Source organism: Camelus dromedarius, chromosome 24 (assembly GCF_036321535.1).
Source record: "Camelus dromedarius isolate mCamDro1 chromosome 24, mCamDro1.pat, whole genome shotgun sequence".
NCBI lineage: Eukaryota > Metazoa > Chordata > Mammalia > Artiodactyla > Camelidae > Camelus > Camelus dromedarius.
Window position 1 is genome coordinate 10,882,711 of NC_087459.1, and position 26,245 is coordinate 10,908,955.

The window sequence follows — 26,245 nt, forward strand, 5'->3', positions numbered from 1 at the left end:
CGAATGGATAAAGAAGACGCAGCATATATATGTAATGGAATACAAATCACCCATAAGAAAGAATGGTATTTTGCCATTTGCAGCCCTTCATTCACTTTTTTTTTCACTTCAAAACCCAGAATCTTATAACTGGGATAAACATTTCCATTGCATCAAATAGAATAAAATACCTAGAAATAAGCTTAACCAAGGAGGTTACCTAGACTTTGAAAACTGTAAAACACTGATGAAGGAAATTGAAGATGATACAAAGAAATGGAAAGATATCTTGTGCTCTTGGGTTGGAAGAATCAACATTATCAAAATGGCCACACTACCCAAAAGCAATCCACAGATCCAACACAACCCCTGTCAAAATACTCAGGTCATTTTTCACAGAACTAGAACAAACAATTCCAAAATTTATATGGAACCATAAGAGACCCCGAACTGCAAAAGCAATCTTTTTTCTTTTTCTTTCTTCTTTTTGTTCTCTTTTCTTGTGGTTTGATGACTATAGAAGTTCCTTTAACATTTGTTGTAAAGCAGGTTTGGTGGTGCTGAATTCTTTTAGTTTTTGTTTATCTGTGAAGCTTTTGATTTCTCCATCAAGTCTGAACGACAGCCTTGCTGGATAGAGAATTCTTGGTTGTAAGTTTCCCCCTTGCATCACTTTAAATATATCATGCCACTCCTTTCTGGCCTGTAGTTTCTGCTAAAAAATCAGCTAATAACCTTATGGGAGCTCCTTTGTATGTTCTTTGTTGTTTTTCTCTTGCTAATTTTAATATTTCTCCTTATCCTTAATTGTTGTCAATTTGATGACTGTGTGCCTTGGTGTTCTTCTCTTTGGGTTGATCCTGTGTGGAACTCTGTGCTTCCTGGACTCTGCTGACTTTTTTCTTTCCCAAGTTGGGGAAGTGTTTGGTTATTATTTCTCCAAAAACTTTCTCAGGTTCTTTCTTTTTCTGGGACCCCTATAATGTGAATATTAGTGCATTTCATGTTGTCCCAGAGTTCTCTTAAACTATCCTCATTTCTTGTCATTTTTTTCTTTTTCCTGTTCTGAAGTAGTGATTTCCACTAATCTGTCTTGTAGCTCACTGATCCGTTCTTCTGCCTCATTTAGCCTATTCTCGGTTCCTTCTAGTGTATTGTTCATTTCAGTGATTTTATTCTTCAACTCTGTTTGGGTATTCTTTATATTTTCCAACTCTTTGCTAAAAACGTTGCTCTGTGCATCTGCACTCCTCTTGAGGTCTCCGAACATCTTCACCATCATTACTTTAAACTCTTTCTCAGATAAATGGCCTATCTCCTCATCACTTATTTCTTCTTCTCGGATTTTATCTTGTGCCTTGGCCTGGGAGATATTCCTTTGCCACCTCATATCCTCTATCTTTCTATGTGTTTGTGGATTCCTTCCACAGGCTTTGGGATTATTTTCTTATTTCCAGTATCTTCCCCTAGTGGATGGAGCTGGACTAGAGGCTTATGCAGGTTTCCCGGCAGGAGGAGTTGATGCCTGCCTACTGTTGGGTGAAGCTTGGTTCTGGACCTCTGGTGGGCAGGGCTGTGTCTAGAGGCAGTTGGTGGCTCAGGAAGTCTGCTGATGGGTGTGGCTGTGTTCCCACCCTGTATGTTGTTTGGCCTGAGGCTTCCCTACAGGCTGTTGGGTGGGGCTAGGTCTTGGTGCTGATGATCCAATCAAGATGTCAGCCTCCGGGTAAACTCATGTAGATTAACATTCCCAGAATGTCCGCCACCAGCTTTTATGGCCCTTGAGTGAGCCACAGGCATCCCTTACCTCCCCAGGAGACCCTCCAAATCCAGCAGGCAGGTCTGGCCCAGGTTCCTATGAAATCGCTGCCTCTGCCCTTGGATCTGGTGCTCGTGAGATTCTGTGTACACTTATCAAGAGATTGAAGTCTGTTTCCCCCAGTCCTGTAGGGCTCCTGGAGCCAAGCCCTCCTGGCCTTCAAAACCAGATGTCCTGGGGTCTCCTCCTCCTCTCAATGCTAGAATCCCGGGCTGGGGAGCCTGACATGGGGCTTAGAACTGTCACTCCTGGGGGAGGGCGTCTGTGACTTAATTATTCTTCAGATTGTAGGTCGTCCACCCTGGGAGGTCTGGCGCCAAATTCTATCGCGAGCACGCCCCTCCTACCATCATGCTGTGTTCCCTCTTTATGTTCCAAGTTGAAGAGGATCTTTTTTGTTAGGTGCACAGTCTTTTTTTTTTGACAGTTGTTTAGCAGTCAGTTGTGGTTTTGCTGTAGTCAGGAGGAGAGGTGAGCTCGCAGTCCTACCACTCTGCCATCTTGACTGGAGGTATGTAGCTTTTTTAAACAATACCTCCTACCTCCCACTAAATCTCATAGTTCATAAGCCATTATTGCCCTGTTTAAACTCCCAAACAAGGCAAACCGTGTAACTACATAAGACTCAACTAACTCATCTAATACACAGACTGCCGTTATTTAAGCAACACAAACTCAGGATGATTACAAACTAGCTGACTGATGATACCAATCAATTACTTATATATGTAAGTATTACACAGAAAAATATTCTGCTAATTCAGCCACTTACGTCTACCAAAATAAAAAATATACTGCATTTTAACAATCTCTCCAAAAAGGTTCAATACTAACTGTAACCTAACCCACACTGCAACACTGAATACCAATATGTCACTTGAATACATGTCTTACACATACAAAATCCTACTCACATTTTTCATGTAACTTAATAAATTAAGTAAAGCACTGAGAATGCCTAGATGTGTTTACTAATTTCATAAAGACATAGGTGTGGACCCAGCCTTTCTATTAGATTCCAATAAACTTACACATGCAAGTATCTGCATCTCATTGGGAATGCCCTCTCAATAATGAAAGACTGATCTTGGCAATTATAAATAATGTTGCTGTCAATGGCAGGGTGTATGTATCTTTTGAATTAATTCTTATTTTGTGGTTGGCTTTATTCCTTTGATAACTGTAACTTTAAAAAGCTACAGCTCTAAACATTCTTAGAAACAATGAACAGTACATATATGTAAATTTTAAAATGTACGTGCAGTTAAAAAAAAAAGAAAAAGAAAAGATCTATCAAGCCACGAAAGACATGGAAGAAACTTAAAAGACATATTAGTAAATGAAAGAAGCCAGTCTGAAAAGGCTACAAACCATATGATTCCAACCAAATGACATTCTGGAAAAGGCACAGCTACAGAAACAATAAAAAGATCGTGGTTTCCAGGGGTTTGGGGAGAGGGAGGGAGGGAGGAATAAACAGATGGAGCACAAGCGATTTCCAGGGCAATGAAATTATTCTGTATGATATTATAGTGGTGGCTACATGTCATTATGCATTTGTCAAAACCCATAGAACGCACAACATCAAGAGTGAACCCTAGTGTAAACTACGGACTTTGGTTGATAATAATGTGCCATGCTGGTTCATCTATTGTACCAAATATGCCACACTGATGAGGGAGGTTGAGGGTAGGGGAGTATACATGTGTGCATGGGGAGGGCTATGTGCGAACTCTATTTTCTGCTCAATTCTACTATGAACCTGAAACTTCTCTAAAAAAATTAAGGCTATTAATTAAAAAAAAAAGTAATAAAAGATTGCAAGGAGCAAACTAAAGTAAGCACACCAAAAAAGTAGCACACAACAGCTTAACTATGTCCCCATGCGAAATGGCAGTGATAAAAACTGAGCCGTGAAGGGAAGTCTGACTAAGTTATATTAACATATTACGATTCGTAAATTCTGAAATAGCCACTGTGATCATAGATTGATTCATATTAATAGAAATCTAACAAAAAGCATGTTAAAGAATAGCCCAAAATACAGTCCTGGCTAAGCTGAAAAAAGCCATAGCTAAAGAAAACATGCTCTGAAAGTGACATTAATATTTCTTTTTTTGGTTTGTTTTAATTTTTTGTTTGTTTGGGGAATCTTTTTTTTTTTTTTTTTCTAGTGGAGGTGCTGGGGATTGAACCCAGGACCTTGTGCATGCTAGGCACTCACTCTACCACTAAGCTATACCCTCCCCTCACATTAATATTTCTGATTACACTATAGTGAGGGTCCAAACTGGGATTACATTTCCCACTATGCTTAAGCCTAAATTCAAATAATCATAAGAATGAAATTATTTCACCAGAATACTGCAAGCAACAGCCTAAAAGTCAAAAATCGTGGCAGTGATTCACACTTCTCTGGAGGAGCCTGCTCTATAACCGATAAACTCTGATAAACATCACAAGCCCAATACACCAACATCCTCAGAAAATCCTGCTACAGAGCACTAGTGACCGTCATCATCAAACATGAAAACCTCAGGTCAGGTGCTACCTGTCACATGGGAAGAAATGAGCTACATTTTCTAACTCTAGAACATAAAGTAATTTCTATGAAATTTTCATGAAATAAAAAACCAAAGAGGAATTTAGTGGTAAATTAAGAATCGAAGGCTTAATTGAATCAGGCTGTGAAGCACACACCGCCTGCCACACTCTTTAAATACTGACAACTTTGCAACCTATCAATACATTGCAAGCATACAGGAGGAAATAAGTCTTAATAAAGTAACCATCCTGGAAACTGTGCTTGGATGAATCAAAGTGTAGCTTACCCAAAAGCTCCAAGTTTCACTCAGATTTCATACCGCATGAACACTGTGAACTAAGTCTAGCCCAAACTTCCCACCAAATTCAACTTTCATAAGTAAATTAAATAAACCACTCATTCAATATCTACCAGAAACGGACCATTGTAACTGACTGTACTTCAATTAAAAAAACAAACACATCTAATGCCTGCATCAAAATTTTAGGAACGAGAAAAGCTGGAGAGGGTGTGGAGAAAAGGGAACACTCCTACACTGCGGGTGGGAATGTAAATTGGTGCAGTTACTATGAAGTTACTATTTGGCCTAGCAATCCCACTCCTGAGCATATATCTGGAGAACAGTCTAATTTAAAAATGATACATGTACCCTAATGTTCACAGCAGTCCTGCATGCAAGAGCTAAGACATGAAAGCAGCCTAAATGTCCATCAAGAGATAACTGGATAAAATGGTTTGGGTCTCTGTATGCAATGGAATATTACTCAGCCTTACAACAAGAATGAAATAATCCCATTTGCAGCAACATGGATGGGCCTGAAGACTAACACTAAAGTAACTAAGACAAAGACATACCATATGTGATATCACTACTATGCGGGATCTAACGAAGAGTACAAGTGAACTTATTTACAGAACAGAAGATGACCCAGAGAAATGGAGAACAAGCTCATGGCCACTAAAGGGGAAAGGTGGGAGGGATAATTTGGGAGTTGGAATTAGCAGATACAAACTATATATAAAATTGATGAAAACAAGGATGTACTGTCTAGCACAGGGAACTATATTCAATGACATCATAAACTCTAATGAAAGGGATCTGAAAAAGGATATAGGTAGGTAGATAGATCTATATGGAATCACTCTGCTGTACACCAAAACCTAACACAACACACTAAATCAACTGTACTTCAATTAAACAAAAACTTTCATTCAACATCTTAAGTAGAGAAAGTTGAAATTTAAATGATATAGAGACAGTACCATGAGGGAAAGATGAAAGAAACATTAAAAGCACCAAAGAGCAAAGCTTAATCCTTTAAAATTTTGCATAAGATTTAACTAGACAAGTAATGTAGAGGAATTAAGATAATTATCCTGAAACCAGAGCAGCTTCTCAAGTAAAGTTTACAAGAACAAACTCATCAATATGGCAGAATAATGAGAAGATTATGAGTAAACGTGACCCTCCTCAGAAGCCAGGAACACATGGTTGTCCAAAAACAGATTTCAATTCAACTTAAAATGTTACCTACAAAACATATCTTTTCAAGTAATTTTAAATGTTCTTCTAAAAAGGTATAGTTTTTTGTTCAGGATACGCTTTTCCTAGAGAATAAGCGGAAACATCACCATTGTTGGCTTAAAAGCAGCCATCAGTTAAGAAAGTGTTCAAGGTCAAGAACACATTCATCTCAATACCAATAGTCAGTAAAGAAACTCCTAATTTAATACTGGACTAATGTGTGATTTAATATAAGCAAAACTGTTCTTGTGGGTAACAGGAAATATTTCTCCTTGCATAAGCATATATTGCAACAGATAACCCACTGCTAGTTAACAGGAAAATAAACCTGAAGCAAATATCTAATTATTTATTAAAGCAATTGTTCACCCAAGACAGGCGAGCATTTAAAAAGAGGTTTTAAAATGCAAAAGGAACTTGGCAATCACAAATCCTTACTGTTTATTTAAAAAAATAAAAAGTAAAAAATACATATATATATAGACCCTCCAGCTCTTCTAGTATTAAAGGCACTGCCTGGTCAGGGACATTTGTTCAACGGTCACGGTATCCTGACTGTGGAAAGGCAGCAGAGTCATTTTTTTTCCCTCTAACTAAGGACTTGTATAAATGGCCATACAAGGGTTTTACTATCTCTTTTAATCAGTGAAATTGACCCTCCTGTGAAGAGGTGGAGATAATCCAAGAAAAGAAGGACCTATGGAGATTTAATTAATCCAAAAAGTACAGGATAACCAAAATTAAAGGGGTAATATAGCATTTAAAAGATTAACAATTGGGGGGAGGGTATAGCTCAGTGGTAGAGTGCATGCCTAGCATGCATAAGGTCCTGGGTTCAATCCCCAGTACCTCCATTAAAAAAAAACGAAAACAAAACAAAACAAAAAAAACCTAATAACCTCCCCCGCAAACAAATAAACAAAAACAAAAAATTAAAATTAAAAAAAAAGAGAAAAGAAATGTTATTCTAAAAAGAAAGATTAACAGTTTTGATTGGGGTGACCTCAAGAATAAAACAAACACAGAATGATTAAAATTTAGACCAGCTATTCAGAATGCTTTATCACTTACTGATTGGAAATATTGATCAGAGGAGGAGCTTACTTTAGAAACAACAGCACAATCCTACTCTGGAATTCCTGTCAACAGTAGGGTTCATGACATTGGTGCTGGATCAGTACATGCCAGTCCTGCTCTAACTGCAATGAATGGTTTGTCCAATGATTAAATTTCTGTGTTGTCTAAGTTCAGAATGGAGTAACCCCAGTCAGTTTCCACCCAGTATACATTTCTCCCAGAAAGAAAGGACAGGAGAAATGAGGTCTATTTTACAAAACGACTTCAAATGGACACTGCAATTCAATTACTTCATACATCCTCTACTGTATGTTCCCCAGGGTTTGTTAGGGTGGCAGAGCCTGGTAACTGAGGAAAACTTAAAGCTTTATCCATAGAGGTTCAAGCCCTCTTCTTGACGTAAACGTTTACAATCAAAATTTTTTCACTGATGATTCCAATTTTATTCAATGCAGCATGCTTCCCATGAATTGAAGTCCTAGGCTACACACAAATCCGGAAAGGGCGGAAAACTGCCCACCCCCATGGGTGATTACAGCCCACTGCGGATTCAGTCAAACTACTGATTAAAGAACCACTGTGGTCATCAATCTAACCAATTTATTTATTTTTTATTGCATCAGTTTTAGCCTCCACCCTGGCTATCACAATATGAATTTCGCTTCTCATATCCTAGAAGAAATAGAAATCTAGGTGTACTATTTATAATAGCTGTTATCAAGCCAAAGCTGTTTATACTACCCACCGATGTGGATGAGTTTCCGATCCAAATATGCACTAATCAGAGCTCTATGGGTAGAAGCACAGACCACCTCGTATGAAGCAACACTAAAATTTTTCTCTTCTCAGTCCTACAAATAAGTGGATCCTGTACACTTTCAGCGAGAATCATTACACAAGAACACCTCTGGCAAATTTTCCTATCTTGACGCCTACCCATAATTTGATTTCTCTCTATGCCAGCAGAAACTATTGGAGCCCCCATTTGATTTAACAGAAGGAGAATCAAAACTTGTCTTTGGCCTTGAGGAAGAAAACACTGCAGGCCCATTTGCCCTGTTCTTCCTAGCAAAGTATGTCAATATCATTATAATGAATATCTTCACAACCATCCCATTTTTAGGAGAATTTAACAACATATACATGCCAGAATTATAATCAGCCAATTTCACCATTAAAACACTCCTCCTAACAATCTCCTTTCTATGATTTTTGAATATCCTGCCCACAATTTTGATAGGATCAACTTAGACATCTCTTGTGAAAATTATTTACCAGTAGCATTAGCTCTACAAAAATGACAAGTTTCACTGACCATCATCACAACAGAGTCACCTTGACAGGGTGGGTAAGAGATGTTTAAATACTCTTATTCCTTGAATTATAAAAACTGAAACTACTCTTAAGAATTTAAAATTCTTCATGCTACACCACATTACACCATCTACTCAATAGTAAGGTCCACTAAATAAGCTATCAGGCCCATGCCCCCAAAATGTTGTTGTATAATCTTTCTGTACCAGTAAACACTTTTGTTTTTACTATCATTCTACTGACCATTCTCTCAGAAATCATCATGGTAGTAACAAGCTCATACTGGTTACTATTATCTTCATTCTAACAAAAAAATTTAACCTAAGAGCTACAGAAGCACCAAACAAATATTTCTAACAGAAAATACTGCATCAGTACTACTTCTAATATCAATAAGACGTCTTGATGGACTCATGACTAATCACCTCATGCTCACATATTAATATATTCTGGTATTTTTTAATTTGGGGGGCTGCTATGACTCAGCTATGGCCTTCAGAGGTCTTAACACAATCAAGCAACTTGTAGCTCAGCTTAAACTGAACACTATTTACCAACACCACCAACCATAATGTTACTGAGTCAATGCTCACAGGACTTAGAACCATTACAGTTACGTACACATGCGTATCAGGTACATAGTCTGCTTAATCAAACCTACAACTTCCCACTAAATATCACAATACATAAGCCATCATTGCCCTGCCAAACTCCCTAAACAAGGCAAAGCACGTAACTATACAGGATTCACATTACTCATCTAACAGACTGCCCTTCATCAACGCAAAGTCAGGATAATTACCAACCACCTGACTAATGTTACAAACCAACTGCTTAGATACGTAAGTTTTACATAGAAAGACAGTCCCCTAGTGCACCCCTTTAGGTCTAACAAAATTTAAAAACTAAAGTACATTTTAAGTCTTAAAAAATAATAGTTTAATACTACTTGGAACACAATACTATTTACTACAGAGAACACCAATATACCACTAAAATACGTGAGTCCCATATGTACAAAATACTTCTAAAATTGTTGATGTAACCTAATAATTTAAGCAAAGTGCTGAATGTGCCTAGATGACTTTATTAATTTCTGAAATACATACGTGTGTCCCCAAGCTTTCTTTTAATTTCTAATAAAATTATAAATGCAACTATCTCATCCCACTGAGAATACCCTCTAAACTATTAAAAATTAAAAGGCGCAACCCATATGGCACACTGAGAAGCACACACTTAACTATGTCTCCATTTGAAATGGCAGTGATAAAAATTAAGCCATGAAAGACTGTTTTAGTAAGCTTTATTAACACATTACGGTTGGTAAATTTTGAGCCAGCTACTATGATCAAGAAATGAACCCATATTAATAGAAATCCAGCAGAAAGCACGTAAAGAATAGCCCAAAAGAATGTCATAACGAATCTGAAAAAAACCTAGCTAAAATAAAATAACCTATAAAAGTGACATTAATATTTCTGGCTATACTACAGCAAAGATTTAAACTGGGGTTATATATCCCACTATACTTGGCCCTAAATTCAAATAATTATAACAACAAAATTACCGGAATACTCCTTGCATCAGCCTCAAAAACAAAGGACTTGGTGGTGACTCATACTAATCGGGAGGACCTGTTCTGTAATCAGTAAACTCTGCAATTATCTGTTTATAATTCTGGCATGAGAGCTTTTAAAATGCTTCTAAAAATGGAATCATTGTGAAAATATTAATTACAACGATATTGATATATTCTGCTAGAAAGAACAGGAAAAATGGGCCTGCTTCAGTTTTCTAACTTCAAGCCAAATACAAGTTTTGATTTCCCTTCTGTTAAATCAAATGAGGCTCCACTGGCTTTTGCTAGTGTAGAGGGAAATCAAATTATGGGTAAGGGTCAAGATGGAAAAATCAGCCATAGGTGTTCCTGTGCGATAATCCCCACTGAGAGTGCACATGACACATCTGTCAGCAGGCCTGAGAAGAGAAAACTGCCAGTGTCACTTCGTACGGCACTGTCTGTGCGCCTGCCCGTAGCGCTCTGACAGGATGTGTACTGAATCTGAGGCTCACCCAGGTGACAGGGTGGATAAATAGCTTGGGCTTCATAAAGCTATTCTGAATAGTATATACCTAGGTTTCTATTAACTAGTGGAAAAGTTATGAGAAGCAGAAATTATATTGTGAGAGGTGCCGGCGTGGATGCAGTAATAAACATACAAACTGATAAGACTGATGATCATGGCGGTCCTTCGTCAATCATTTAACTGCATCAGTAACAGTTTACAATCACCCAAAGGGGCTGACACCGTTTCACCCTTTCTGCATTTGCATATAGCTTAGGACTTTCCATTCAATTCATGCGAGGATTGCTACATTTTAACTGGAATCATTATTGAAAGAATTCTGACTGATATATTTAAGCAAGATGCAAGACTTATTTTTATGTAGGTAAAAGTAGTCGGTAGGCTTGAAATGCCTGGAAAGTAAATTACTTTTCAGAACTCTATGCCAATATCACGCCAGAAACACAGAGGAAACATCAAATTTCCAATTAGAGGCCAAGCCTTTCCCAGATTCAGTTCACCCATCCTCCAAAAGTCGTTTAGAGGCACTGTAGAAAGTCCACATGAGGAGCCACTGTCTTCCCTATTGTGGATGACCTGGATGTGGCAAAAAGTGTGGGATTTCTGAATTCCAATTTTCCGTATCTTTTCACCAGAAAGCTACAAGAAATAGTAAATGAATTCAGGCAAGTTACACAGTCAATACACAGAATCAATCGCATTTATAAACACTAATAATGAACTGTCAAGAAAAGAAAGAAAACCACCTTTATAGGATTGCATGCAAAAAAACAAAATAACTAGGAATCAACAGAAGCAAAGGTGTGAAAGACTTACACACTGAAAACTTAAAGACATTGATGAAGAAATTGGAAAAGACAGAAATAAAGGGTACAAAATATCTCATTCTTGGATGTGAGGGTGATCTGGCTGCGACATCTGTCATCCCATTGATCGCCAGGGTTGATTCTGCTATCTGGCTGGCTAGGTGGGTGTCCCCTTCCTCCCTCACTGCTCCATGTGTGTCTCTCCCAAAGCTGTGTGCTAGGTCGAAGAGGACAACCATCCCCGATAGAGGAGGACCATTCTTCTCAGTCAAGGGTATATGAGCAGCTGTGCTCCCCTGCTAGAATCTCCAAACAAGGTATCTCATTCTCATGAAATGGAAGAATTATTGTTAAAATGTCCACTCTACCCAAAGCAATGTAAACAGCGAATGCATTTCCTACCAAGCCTGCAATAGATTCTGCACAGAAAGAGAGCAGATCATCCTAATTTTTGTGTGGAACCAAAATGCAAGGGATCCTGCATAGCCAAAGCGACCCTGAGAAAAGAGAACAGGCCGGAGGCATCCGGCTTCCTGGTGTCACACTACATGACGAAGATACAGTCACCCAAAGAGTGTGGAATTGGGGCCAAAACAGGCACATAGACCAGAGGAACAGAGAGCCCAGAAATTCACCCACATGGATGGGGCGAGTTAACGTAGGACAAAGAGGTCAAGAGCACCCAAATGGGAAAGAACGGTCCCCTCTATAAACAGCACTGGGAAAACCGGACAGTCCATACCACATGCCGTCTACACCACTCATGAGACTGATGACACTGACAGAGCTCCTTTCACCTGCGCACAGAGCCAAGTCCAAGTGCAGCTGGTACACGATGTGGGTCAGAAAGGCAAGTTGTTCTGCTCTCCCCATCTGCCAAATGAGAAGACTCGAGTAGACAGTCTGGAAAGACCTTTCCATTTCTGGACATCCTACATCCTATGAGCTCCTATAAGCTGCGTCCCACCTATTCAGTCCTTGATTATGGACCATTTGAAGGTTCCCTCCATGACAGCATTTTAGATTTAGAAGTTGTTTTTAACAATATGAATTGCTCACATCATCAGGTGTTTCCTAGACAATGATTCAAGTTCTTCCTATGAATTAATTTGCTTTAGCTTCTCAGCAGCCTTATGTTATGTAGTAGTATCCTTATCTTGCAGATAAGGAAACTGAAGCACAGAGATGAAGTTACTTGCCCAAGATCACATGGTTAGTAACTGGTGGCGGCCAGACTCAAACCTAGACACTCCTGCTCGGAGCCTGAGCTCTAAACCGCTATGCTATGCTGTCTCCCTGGGGTAGGGCTTTGAAGAATTATTAAATCCAAACACTTGTAGCCATCCTTCTCCCATCAAGGTACTTGCATACAGTAGGTAGGTAGGTCCTTGAAGACCTGGCAGGGGAAGTGTCAATAGTTAAGGAGCTGTCCTGCTAAAGTACACTTGTGTTCCCCCCGATTCATATGCCCTGACTCCCAGTACCTCAGAATGTGACTTCTGGATATAGGGACTTTGCAGGCGTAATTAGTTGAGTTAGGATGAGGTCATACTGGAGTAGAGTAAGCCCCTGATCCAATAAGACTGGTGTCTTTTTTTTTTTAAGTTAGAGACAGATGCACACAAGAACACATGGGAGGTAAAGACAAGAGATAAGTGAGATGCTTCTTCTTTTTTTTTTTTTTTTTTTTTTTAGTTGGGGGAGGTAATTAGGCTTTTATTTATTTATTTTTAATGGATTGAACCCAGGGCCTTGTGCATGCTAGTCACGTGCTCTACCACTGAGCTATACCCTCTCCCACCCCAGTGCAATGATTCTTCAAGCCAGGAAACACCAAACATTGCCTGCAGATCATCAGAAGCTAGGGGAGAGGCATGAAACAGATTTTTCCTCATAGCCCTCAGAAAGAACCAACTTTACAAACACCTTGATCTCGGGCTTGTACCTTCCAGAAGTAAAAAGAAGAAATGTCTGTTGTTAAGGCCACTTTGTCTATGGTAATTTGGTGCAGCAGCTCTAGCAAACTAATAGAACCCTCTTCCATCTAAAAAGAGTTTCAGCTAGAAACTTTCTATCAGCTAGACCTCTGCAGGCATCTGCAAATGCAACCCAGCTGAAATAGGCTTAAACACCTTCTAAGGCTCAGCCTGTAAATCTTCCTCCCTTGATGGGGAACTGCAGAGCCAAGATTTTGCAGACAACCCTCCCCCTTCCCCCAGCCAGAGTTCCTCCTCCTTCAAAGTCCCAGGGAAGAGGTAGAAGACAGTTCTGCATGGTCTAAACTCTTAGGGAACTCCCTACATATCACTGGGGTACTGGTTTCAGAAGGTAACTTCAAAAACTACCATTTATTGAGCTCTTAGCATGTGCCAGGCATGCACTAAGAATTCTGTATGCATCATTGCACCAAAAACTCATACAGCCCTGCAACACTGATATTAATATCCCCATTCTGGAGGGAAGGAGACATAAGTACTTTTCTGAAACAACTTGCTTGACCATTCTTGAGTATCAAGGACAAGTCTGACTTAAAGGTATCAGACTCTGGCCATCAGGGCAAGCCAGAAATAGCCTGCAGGCCTGTGAGGCAAGACCCAAATACCCCCTCTTTAAGGTAAGTGAGCAAGGACAGCCCAGGAGCCCCGAGTCTCCGGTCTTCCCTACTACCAGCCTCTCAAGAAAACCACCGGAGTCTCTCCCTGTAGGAGGCGGTATTCCCCACCCTGTCACAGGCGGGGCGCAAATTCCTTGGCTCCAGGACAAGCTAGGCGTTTTCCCTCCTGCAACTGCCCAGGGTCACACAACAGCAAGGCCCAGCACTGAAATGCAAGCCCACAGAAACACAGTGAAAAGAGTTCACCGAGCAGTATCTGGGCCGGAGTCAGACAGTGGCTGAACACCAGGCTTGTCGGGGCCTCTCCTTGGAGTTCCTATTAAAAGTCTAGGCTGAAGCCCCTGGGCTACAAGAAGGCCCCCAACTCCACAGTTAGGGCCCCACACACCCGGGAAGAGCCGGACTGCATCTACAGGATCCACTGGTTCTGTGACACTTGTTCTGTTGCTGTTCCAGGCTGACACGTCTGAGCACCACTGCCAGACTGACGTGCCCACAGGGCAGAGGAAGTGTCAGCACGTCCCAGCAACGGCCAGGAACAAGCCCGGAAAATAAGAATAGAATCTGGGTAGTAAAAGTCTAACCCTTTTTTCCCCTTCGTGCTGCTGAGTCTAGCTTCACTCACTCACAGGGTGCCCTGTGCAGAGGCCTGGCCCCGGAGTTCCTAGTAGGAAAGGGTTGCTCCCAACACAGCAACTCCCTGAGCTGTGTGCACCTGGCACTGACGTCTGGAGCCTGAGCAGCACAACTGCACCCACCCTGTAGGAACTCTGCCCTCTCCCCTTGATGAGAACCCTACCAAACAGCCTTTCAAAGACTTTTCGGGAGAGCATGGACTCTAGAGCAGGAGCTCCAGCCCCTCTCCCTTAGGCAGGTCCTAAGACACTCTGGGCCCTGATTGGATGCGAAACACCCACTCCTGCGAGGGTGTGGGAGGAGCTGCCTCCCAGAGCTGACCTGCCCACCCCAGGACAGGCAGCAACACCCCCAATTCCAGATAGGACTCCAGTGTGGGGACACTACTGATGGAGGGGAGGCCCCTGCCTCCTAGGCACGGGGTTCCCCAGAATTTGGGGTTCTCAGCTGGTACCTCTTTGGAAAGATAATTCTGTGCTCTCCTGGGCATGGAGAGGACTGAGAAAAAGGGAAACCCGAAGGGAGTGATTTTTGAAGCTGCCTCTTTCTTACCCCTTCAGTCAAGAAAGAGGCAGGAATCTCCCACTTTTCCCTTTGGGAACTCCCTGGCCCACCTCTCAGCCCCTGGCCCTCACTTCTCACTGAGGCTGGCCCCTGCTATTGGCTGGGGTCTGCTCTGTGCCCAGGCAGCCCAAGCTCCCGCCTCAGGCCAGAGAATGTGCCCCAGGTGGGGAGGATGTGCCTCCAAGCAGCCTTCATTTACTCTGTTGATGTTTATCTGGCACGGGGCTGCAGTTCTGTCTCCAGGTTTTGGGTTTGGGGAGCTCCAAATCTCCCTGTGGAGAGACACAGGGACTGTCTACACCTGGGAGTGCTTGGCTGTCTCCATTCTGCTCCTCATCTCTTTCCCGGGGGCGGGGGGGGGGGGGATTTTCAAATTCAACCAATTGGTGGGCGGATTCCCTCTGCCGAGGTGTGAACCAAAGGGTTAACGCAGCCACCCAGAAGTGGGTATGGGAGAGAAGAGCCAATCAGGAGGGCGTGGGGGTGTGCCCTGGGGGCTCATGAGGACAGCCCGGGGCACTCAGGGCAGCAGCTCTATTCTGCCGGTGGGCTGTCCCCGGGCCCTGGGAGGCCTTCTCCTCATAGCTCCTCTCCCGCATAGCATGATGGGCTCTGGCAAGACGGGGCACAAGGCCCGTAATAAGACTAGCCACAAGGCCACACACAACACCTCCGCCACGACCAGCAACCAGATCAGCACCAAGCCCAAGTCACGCTCCCTGCGCGCCAGCCTGCAGTTCCCGGTGGGCCGCGTGCACCCGCACTTACACAGGGGCCGCTGCACCGAGCACATGGGCACAGATGCTCCCATCTACATGGCTGTGGTGCTCGAGTACCTCAATGCTGAGATGTTGGAGCTGGCGGGGAACACGGCCCGGGACAAGAAGAAGACGCGGATAAACCCCCGGCACCTGCAGCTAGACATCCACAGCGATGAAGAGCTCAGCAAACTGCTGGGAGACGTGGCCATCCCCCAGGGAGGCGTCCTGCCCAACATCCAGCCCGAACTGCTGCCCAAGAAGACCAGCATGCCCAGGTGGCAGAAGGCACCACCGGCGGCAAGACGTCCACCCAGATCCCAGAGGAGCAATGAGGGTACCCCCTTCATCACGACCTCCGTCCAACCCTCCCCTCCTCAGCCCCTCACAAAGGCCCTTTAAACCTCTCACTAAAAGACCTTTCAGAATAAATGTATTTTTTCACAGCAACTCATCTCTCGATTTACTGGCAAGCAGTACAACTTGGAGCTTGGATTCGGTAACAATTTAAAAAACTGGAGACAGATGCACACAAAGAGGACACCATGTGAAGGTAAAGGCAGAGTTTAGGGCGATGCTTCTTCAACTAATGAGCACCACCGACTGCCTGCAAATCACTAGGCAATGGTGCTCGTTGGTTGTAGAGTTTCAGATTCTTGCTATTAGCCAGACCTCAGCAGGCATCTGCAGGTGCAATCCAAGGCTCAGTCTTCCTCCCTGGATGGCGACCTGCAGAGCCAAGATTTTAAACATCCCTCCTTCCTCCAGCCAGGGTTCCTTCTCCTGCAGTGTCCTAGTGTTAGGGCAGGCAGATAGCTAGATACGAGCAGAGAAAGGGGGACGCAGGCCAAATAGCAGGAATTGGGCAAATGGCAGGAGAGGGGCAAGGGGCCAAATGCAGGAACCCACACAGCATGAAAAGAACAGGGACCCTAGGCAGACAGAAAAAGCAGGTACCTTGGCACTGATAAGAAATCACACAATTGGGGGTGACAAGTGCCCTGGAGGCCGACAAAGAAAGGTGGGGAAAGGAATCTCTAGTGTCTGAATGTAGGCTTTTGCTCATTATGCCCTCATTTCAATAAAATTAGCCTTGCAGATTAGAAGTACCCGTCATGCACCGAGGCCAAGACACTTCCGATTGAGACTAAATATGGACAAAAATCCCTCCTCCCCTCAGGAAGGTGGAGCTGGGATGAAAATCAGGGACAAAGACCCCAAACGTTTCCCTCCCCAGTGAATATTCCGCCCATTCATTTTTACACCCCATGTAACCAGCTTGCCAAAGAAACTCAGCGCAGCTGCTCACCTGGGCCTGCCCGCTCTCCCCTTAGAGTGTCCTATCCATCCCTGAATAAACCCTCACTTTACTTAAGCTCCGTTCTTGCTAGTAGCTGGACCTCAGCAGGCGTCCGCAAATGCAACCCAGCTGAAACAGGCTTAGACACCTTCCAAGGCTCAACTAGTTCATCTTCCTCCCTGGATGGGGACCTGCAGAGTCAAGAGTTTAAACATCCCCCCTTCCTCCAGCCAGGGTCCCTCCTTGTCTCTGCATTCTTTCTACAGTGGGACAAGAACTTAATCAATGGCAACAAAAACATACACAACCTAAAGGTTGGGAGTTATGTTTTATTCAGTGGACGTTTCTGAGGACCTAGCCCAGGATGTGGCCTCTAAGCTTGCTCTGCGGGACTGCCCTGAAGAAGAGGGGAGGAAACAGGATGTACAGGAGTTTTTGCAATAAATACCAGGTAGTTGGAACATCAAAAGATTGCTGTTAATAAAGAAAACTAGATACCAAGGAATTGAGTGCTTTTCTATGTATGGGAAGGTGCTAAGATCTGGGTTTATTGAAATCATTTTTTTGACATGCACCCAGCTATCTAGGGCCAGTATCCTGTGTAACCCTGAGAGAGCTCAGGGGGCACCGTTGTGGGATGACAGCAGGCTACTTCTCTACACAGGTTTCCATGTCCCACCTGAAGTTCTCAGGACAGATGCCAGGCCTCTACCCTGGAGCCCACATCCGCACTAAAGCTCCCAGGACTGAGCCAGGCTGGGTGTCTAACCAGGTCCCCACGTCCCCTCTGAAGCTCCCCAGTACTGAGGCCGGTTATGTAGCCAGGTCTCCATGGCCTCCCTGAAGATCCCATTACTGAGACCAGGTCTTTATCCAGGTCTCCATGTGCCTCCTAAAGTTCCCAGGACTGGCCTGAGTCTTAGTCAGGTCTACATGTCCTAGTGTTTGCATAACATGGTCAGGTCTAAATGTACTCAGTGTAGACAGAATACAGAGGAACCTAAATCTACCATGGAGACAGAACTTGGTCAGTTTAAACTAGCTTAGGGCTGCTCTCCCAAGAGGCACAGGTCACATGCATGGGTCCCTCATCTTAGGGCAGGAAACTCACCCCCGTGCAGGGACTAAGGCTTACACTGCTTGGAGAATCAATCAACATCGGATTCTGCACTTCACCCACATCAGGAAACTGAACGAAATCTTTCTGTCATGAAACATTTCAACATGCAAGACAAAAATGTTACCAATTTCTCTGGTCACATGATGGTCAGGATCCAAGGGTAAGCCAGGAGCCTCTTGTAGTGCAGCCCAGTCTCCTGCAAGGACAGACAAGAAGTAGCGTGATTCCAGCATCCTGGGCTCCCAGCAGAAGGCGGCCCCACTGGAAACCCAGGACAGGACAGTCCTGCACAGTAGAGGCAGTGAGAATCTGTCAGTCCATTCCGACAGCAGATTCCGGGTGGAGTGCGCTCTGGCAGCCAAGCACACCACAGGCAGGTCCTGCTTCACAGCAGCATGTGCAGTGGGGAAATGGGGGCTGATGGTCACTACAGCACCCAGTCAGGTGACTTTGTGCACCAGGGCTGACGCCTAGAACCCGCACTTCACTGTCTTTGAGGGGAGAACACAGGGGAGAGGTTGGGGCACCTGATCCACCTTTACCTCAGAATGCTGCAGCATCCTTGTCAGCTCCCTGCATCCCTTGTCCTACAGATGAGACTAAACCAAAGGGGCTACGTGTCAGGCAGAGTGAGTGGTGGGAACCCTGTTGCTGATCCCAGAACTGAAACAGTTCCTAGCCTGCAGCTGGTCTCTGGGAGGGTTTCTAGCCCTCCAGCGACAGCTTAGACCCATGGAAACAGGAGGTGGGGTGAGCACAGGATCTCACAGGTGCAGGTAAGCAGAGCCTCCACAAACCTGAAGCCTCCTATGGCCCCAGGACAGCCCAGTGGGCTTCTTTCCTGGGCCTTAGGTCCTCCTCACGGCCTGTACAGAACGACTCAACAAATGAGCCAGGAGGGTGTCTGTGTGCTGGATGGGAGTCTAAACAGGTGCAGGGAGTCGGGAGTCCCTGGGGTGACCTGAGATCAAAAGGACAGAGGCTCAGTGGGTAGATATTTGAACCTGGATGCCTTGGTCTGCATCTAGATTTTGCCACAGGTTGGTGTGACTTCTTGGGTAACTTAGCAGGGAATAGAGACTTAACATATATGTGTGTGTACATAAACCTATCTACTGTCCACTCTGAACCTCAGAATAGTACTGTGCAGGGGGCAGGAATCACCCCCACACAGAGACAGAGACACACACACACATATGTATCAACCCACTGCCCCCACTTTCTACCTGCCCTAACAGGACCCCTCTTACTGGTTCATTCTGAGTTTTAAAAATGAGTCAACATACGTGACCTACTGAGAACAGGAACAGGCCTTTTTGAAAGCTCAGTGTCGGCTCTCCCTAAGTTACCAGCTTCTAAGATACTGATTACAACGACTTCTCAGAAGCGGAGTGGTTTCTGCCCACCTGACAACACTGAGGGTCAAGGTGGTCCATGGGTATACTGCTGCGACGAGACCCAGCCGGGGAGAGAATGCAGCACTCAGAGCCTTCAGGCCCAGGCAGGATGAAGGGGCCGCTATCGTGGCTGAACCTCAGACTCACCCAGGGGTCCCTCATGTTCATTCCAACAGAAGTGTGTATCTACATGCTCAGACCACAGATAATCCTGTGTGTAAATTCTCACACAGATCACAGGTCACTCATACATGTAAAACTCACATATAGTTCAGAACCCCCTAAGAACCAGGCAGAGGCCCATCCTTAGCCTAAATTTGACTGCAGCGCACCAACCAGAAACAGATAATGGAGACGGAAAAGCATCCTGGGGAGGTGACAGGAGGGGATTCTACATTTCACATTAGAGAGCGAGATGTTGACAGGAGTCCAGAACTTCCAGATCCTCCTGAATTTTGAGAAATGGTTCAAGTTCAAAAAGTTGTGTGGCCCCAGTTCCCACCCCAAGAAGGGTGTTTCCAGGAGACCTGAGTCCTGGTGGTGTCAGCGATGGGGCCTTCCACCTCTCCTTCCTCTTTGGACACAGCTCCTGTATCCTTCCCAACCGATTCTCTGGGGCACTAGGCTGCCGTCTGGAGTGTAGACAACACTCCAGGAAAGAAATTCTGTGTTCTGAGACAGGCAGGCTGACGGGGCTGTTCTCAATGTGGTTCAGATTAGAGAAGGGGACATACACCACCCTGAATGGCATGAAAGTTACTGAGGGAAACCTCATCTAAGGTAGAGTGGGGAGGCTGGAAGGAGGGCTCTTGGGCAGTGCCACTCAAAGTCAGTAACAGGAAGGACTGTCCATTACAAACCCCAGCAAGAATCATCAACGGGAGAGAATCCTCAATCCCAGGCCTCACCAGGAAATATGTTCCCTGCGCCTCCCGCAGGACACTGACCACCCCGGCCACTGAGCTGATGGGAAGCCATCCCCACTGTTTACTCAGGGCTCCCCTCCATCAGACCCCAAAACAGCACCCCTCACTCTCTTTCTGTATGAAATAACGTTCCTCTCCTTTGTTCATTGGATTTGCTTGGAGCTTCTGCTGTAGCCTGATTGTCCCAAACTGCAATTCTTTGTTGCTCCTGAATGAACCCACTTTGTGGTAAAATAACAGGCTGTTTTATTTTTTTAGGTCAAAAATGGGAAGAGCCCCAAGTGAACAGACAGAATCATCAAGTGTTTGGAAGGAGTGTACGTGTGAGGGCAGGAAGAGGGGTTGGTCTGTGGCAGAGGCAGGAAAGACCTGTGAGTAAAGCATCATAGAATGTTTTCAGTCTGGAGCTTTAGTTTTCAGCTCTCCTGAGTTACTTCTGTGAAAAGAGCCAGCCTTTTTCTCCTCCTATTCCGTGTATTCCATGACTCTCAGAGCTTCAGCCCAGGGAATCCACAGAGAGGTCTGCTTGGTGGGCTACGCTTCCAGGGCCTGGGGACCCAGCGCGGGGCTGTGTTGTTGTGCTTTGCGCTCTGAGCTCCTGAGACATCCCAGGGAGAGTGGTGGGCTGAGGCAGTTTAAACAGAAGCATTTGATGGGACAAAATAAGCTGGTGGATACTTCTCCTCTCCCTGCGCTAGATAATTACCCACAAGAGGTGAAAACAACACCGCTGACCCTTGAACAACACAGGGGTTCGTGGCATTGACCCCGCCAATCACACACACCACGCAGGTGAAAATCACACATAACTTTGGTCTCCACAAAAAACTCAACTCCTAATAGCCTACTGTGGCCTGGAAGCCTTACTGATAATATAAGCAGTCAATTAACAAATATTTTGTATGTTATATGTATTATATACTCTATTTTTATCAAAAGTGAGCGAGAGAAGAAAATTAATAAGATCATAAGGAAAAGAACATTTACAGTACTGTAGTGCATTTATTGATAGTGTAAGTTTACATTTATCTGTTTACAGGATGAATTGTCTGTCAGTACGTCAATATTGTCTCTTGTGATACAAACACTGTAGATGTTACATGTATTACTAACACTAGACATCAAAAGTGAAAAGATGATGTGAAAGAATGCATATGTGTCTACAGGTATCAGAATTCATGCATTATATATAAAATAGATAAACAAGTTTATGCTGTATAGCACAGGAAAATATATTCAATATCTTGTAGTAGCTCAGGGCGAAAAAGGAATATGAAAATGAATAGTTGTATATTAATGTATGACTGAAGCATGGTGCTTGTACACCAGAAATTGACACAGCATTGTAAACTGACTATATCTCAATAAAATTTAAATAAATAAATAAAATTTTTTTAAAAAGCAAAAAAAAGAATTCATGCATTCATAACAAAGCAGCAGCAATATGATTCTTTATGGTGGCCTAGCGTCATTGCTATGATTGCTTCATGGTACACTAATAAATACATCATTATAAAATGTTTATGGCATGTCATATTACAGTCATATTCATCATACACTACTGGAAACATTGTTACATTAAAAAAATCACTTCTCTGTGATGATAGGCTGATAAGCAGTTTCTCCAATTACGAGACTTAAAGACTGTATGGTAATGTAATTCTTTGAAAGCAAAGTTATAAAACCAGATGGAAATCACATTACTTTTATATTAAGCATCACTCACCTTGCCCCTATGGACAGGCTCTATCCACTTCAAGTCCTGCACATGTTCCACATGATGAACACCTAAGGATGATGATGATAACTAAAATGTCTACCCAGTTATTGCCACAAAATTGATAGATTTTCACACGAGCACACACACACACACACACACACATTCACAACAGGTAAGTTTACTAACTGTATGGCATGATTACTTACTATTTACTAAGTGGAGGTGGATCATCATAAAGGTCTTCATCCTCAGGTTTTCACACTGAGTCAGCTGAGGAGGAGGAGGCGTGGGTCTTGCTGTCTTGGGGGGCGGAGGTGGAGGATGTGGAAGGGGGGGGAGCAAGAGAGGCCGGCACACCTGGTGTAACTTTATGAAAACACATCGTCGTTTCTGTATGAGTTTTCTGCTTTATTCATTTCTCTAAAAATGTTTGTATACCATAATCCCTCCACCGTTCATTTTAGTTTCAGTGCCCGTATCATTGAAGGAGCCATGTTGCAAAAGCCGTCAAAAGCAATCTTTGAAAACTCAGAATGCTTCTGTAGGATGGTCTGATGTCAATCTGTTTCCTGGCGCTGTTTCTTCTGCGACTTCCTCAACATCTGGCACTCGTCTCCATCAAGTCATCCTCTCTTAACCTGTCTGTTAGCCCTTGAATTGATGGTAGTAAATGACAAAATAAACTCACATCCACATATATTTTATGCCTTCATGGCGTATCTAGCTTTTCCCCGAACTTTCTGGGACATTTTTAGGCTACTGCGTTTGTCTGTGTGGTTTCTCAAATTGTCAGAAATATTCAAAATATTTCCAATATATTTATTGACAAAAGCCCACGTATAAATGGACCCATGCAGTTCAAACCCTGCTGTTCAAGGGTCACTTATACTCCCTTTTGATTGTTGTGAGGCCTGTCAAACAGCTAAGAAGTGCACAGATATCACCCAGACTGGAACCCCAGTCGTCTGGCCCCACACAGGAAAGGCGCACACCCCCCTTCTCCAAGGCCCATTCAGAACCACCGTGTGGAGAAGCACGTTGCAGAAGCAAAGGACGGCAGGAAACTGAGGGACAGAATCCATGAGTCTCCAAACAAACGCATTCTGGAAGATTCCTGCATCCCCGCAAGGAAAGCAAAGAAAACATAAGTCACTTCTCCGCACTGGGATCGGGCAGCTGGCGCTGTGGTCCCGAGGCCGGCGGAGCGGGACGTTAGCGCAGGTCGGGGAGGGTCCCGACGGGTCTCCACACCTCCCCAGGCCGGGCCTGTGAGCTCGCCCGCACCATGCGGGGTCTCGAGCCTCTGAGGGCCCCGGGCCCCGGGCCCCGGGCTCCCTCCCTCCCGACGGCGTCGGAGAACTGACGGGGGTCCTGAGCTTCCGGCCTGCGGGGTCGGAAAGACCCCTGCCCGGGGGCTTAACGCGCCTGGCGCGGCAGCAGCTCCGCAACTGCCCCGGCTCCTCCGGCGGTCAGCGCCTCCGGCCCTCGGACTCCAGGGAGCGGACCCCGGCCTGGTCGCCCCGCCCCCTCCTCTGCATCGGAGCCCCGCCCCGACGTGACGCCCCCCTTTCACCCTCCTCCTCCCCCTCTCCGTCACGCTACCCCGTCCCCACCTGCCGCCCCTGGCGCTCCCCGCTCGCCCACCGTCCCCCGTTTCCCTCTCAGTCCTTCTCGCTCCACCGGGCCCCTCAGCCTTTCCCCTAAGCCCACCGTTCTTTCCCTCAATCCGCCGCCCTCCCCGCCCAACATCGGCTTTTTCCGTCCATTGTCAGCCCTGTTGTCGGCCATTTCCGTCACAACTCGGCTCCCTTCGTCACTACGGTGCCCTACGTAGGCCACCCTCGGGCCCTCTCGGCCCTCTCCGCCAACTCTCGGTTCTTTCCGTTGCACCCGGCTCTTAGCTTGGACCAAGGAATTCTCTCTGCACGTTAAAACCTTGGGATCCACGCATATATAATCTGTGATTGTTCCTCTGTCTTTATTGAAATCACATCTTCTGGAAGGGTCAAGGGTAAAGGTCAACATCTGGGTCAGGGTCGGGGTCACAGGATCAGAGTTAGAGGGTTAGGGGTTAGAATTAAGAGTGTCAAGGTCAGGGTATAGCGTTAGGGTTAGAGGTCACGGTCAAAGGTTGTCAGGGGTTAGGCATCAGAGTGTGAATGAATAATACTGCCAGCCATATCAGTAAACAAAGGATACTGTGGCCATCAAGTCATCAGCCGCTACCACCACCCTTGACAGTGAGCAGAGAGATCTTAGGATGGAAACAAGCAGGCAGCCTGGCCTCTGCAGCCACCCAAGTAGTGCCCCCGAGGGAACTCTGGGTGGGAAAGAACAGGATACTGGCCCTAGACAGCTAGGTGCGTATCCAAAGAATGATTTCAATAAGCCCAGATGTTTGCACCGTCCCGTAAATAAAAAAGTGCTAAATTCCTTAACTTGAGATATCTGCCTTTGTTTTTGTTTTTAGTTAACAGTAATCTTTTGATGTTCTGACTACCTGGTCTTTGTGGCAAAACTCCTATATATCCTGGCTCCTCCCCTCCCTCTTTGGAGCAGTCCCTCAGAGCAATCTGAGAGGCTGCCTCTTAGGTTCTGGTCCTCAGAATAAAGTCTGCAGAATAAAATAACTCTCAACTTTTAGGTTATGCATTTTTAAGTCGACAAGAGTCACATCAGGGTTAGAGGGTTAGAGTTAAAGGGTCATACTCGCATTCAGGGTAATGGGTCAGGATTGGTGTGGGGGTCAGGGGTTAGGGCAAGGGCAAAGAAGAAGGCAAGACGCATTAGGGCTTCAGAGTTAAGTATTAGGCCTTAGGGTTAGGGTAGATTTAAACATAACTGGCCCTCTTCCCCCTCTTCCCTCTTCATCTCTGAGGCCTCTAGGATGGACAGGAGGCTCCCAGGATCACATATGAGTGTGGGGTTGAGTTGGATCATTAGATTTTTGGCCTCTAGTCCTGGACTCTGATAGAAGATGAATGAAGTGTCCACCCTGGTCTCTGACTGTTTAAAGTCCAACGCAACTTCAGCCAAGGGTTGTTAGGGCCTCAGAGGTCAGAGTTTCCCTCTGCCATCCCCCCTGGCAAAAGTGAAGTTGGTTCTATGCTCTCTGGGCAGCCCCTGGTCCAGCATAGCCCTGACACACACAGGCACTCAGTAGACACGTGTGAATTTGTACAGGACTGGGTGCAGCCACTTGCCAGTCCCCAGGTGCTGCCTTTTTGAAGGCTTCTTGAAGGTCCTTCCTGGCACTGGCTGCATCCTTTGTCCCATCCAAGTAGGCAGCAGTTAACAGTCAGGCCTTTGACAGGATATCCCTTGACCCCTGACCACTCAGACAGGCATCTGTGTTCCTCCATCTCAGGTCAGTGTGGACCCTGTTAAGCCCCCCTGACCAATTACTGAGATGACTGTGCTGCTGGGCAACTGAACAGCCACCTGGGCAGTGTAGCATCCCCTTGGGACGCTTCAATTCTCTATATCCATGTGGTTGTCAAAAGGGCCTCCCCCTCAGAGCCTCTTAACCTGCCAAGAGAGGTAATTACCCTCCATGTGTTCAGTGTGGCCCTGGTTACAACAACCACACGCAGACTGTGGCCCTGCAATTCTTTGGCCTTCTAGTTGTTACAAACTTGACATTTACACTCATTAAGAATCAAAGCTATGGGAGCAAATGGGCCTTACAATGGGTGATTTTACCCCAAGGCCACAGGGTCCCAGGGAGCCACGTACGTCCACGGCCCAGTCCCTGTGGCCTCTGGAAAGCCATCTAACTGTGGATTCCATGTTATGGAATAATCCTTGAGCCTCCCACTGCTTCATCGAGTAAGAGTTTCCTTACCACCCCAGCTATTTTCTCTGCAGTACCCTGCAGCCTACAGATCTTCACCCGTTCACCAGAACATGCAGTGTTTCTAGACACTTTCGGCAGAAGCACCCCAGGCCTATGTAAGCAGAGGAACAGATTGGGTTCAGAAGCTGGAGCTCCCCAAGATCTTGACACTTGGAGGGGACCAGAGATGGCATCCCTGATAAGACATGTCCCTACTCCT

At 44.9% G+C, this 26,245-nt stretch overlaps 2 protein-coding genes across 5 annotated transcripts in view; one reads left to right on the forward strand and one right to left on the reverse strand.

The window, feature by feature from the left end:
• Nucleotides 1–23,973, reverse strand: part of PPL (periplakin) — an 89,041-nt gene extending 65,068 nt beyond the window's left edge. Inside the window, exons 1-4 of one of the 4 annotated variants that reach the window (XM_064478430.1) lie at nucleotides 23,804–23,973; nucleotides 22,397–23,304; nucleotides 22,197–22,258; nucleotides 18,272–18,343 (exon numbers count right to left, since the gene is read on the reverse strand). The gene's annotated coding sequence lies outside the window, so the exon portion shown is untranslated. Of the gene's footprint in view, nucleotides 1–18,271; nucleotides 18,344–22,196; nucleotides 22,259–22,396; nucleotides 23,704–23,803 lie in introns of those variants that run through there. The other 3 variants (XM_064478432.1, XM_064478429.1, XM_064478431.1) reach the window with 3 other exon arrangements.
• On the forward strand, nucleotides 15,575–16,129 carry LOC105099836 (histone H2A, sperm). The gene has a single exon (XM_064478772.1). The coding sequence runs from the start codon at nucleotides 15,575–15,577 to the stop codon at nucleotides 16,127–16,129; it is 555 nt and encodes a 184-aa protein (XP_064334842.1).
• Nucleotides 23,974–26,245: the final 2,272 nt, after the last annotated feature.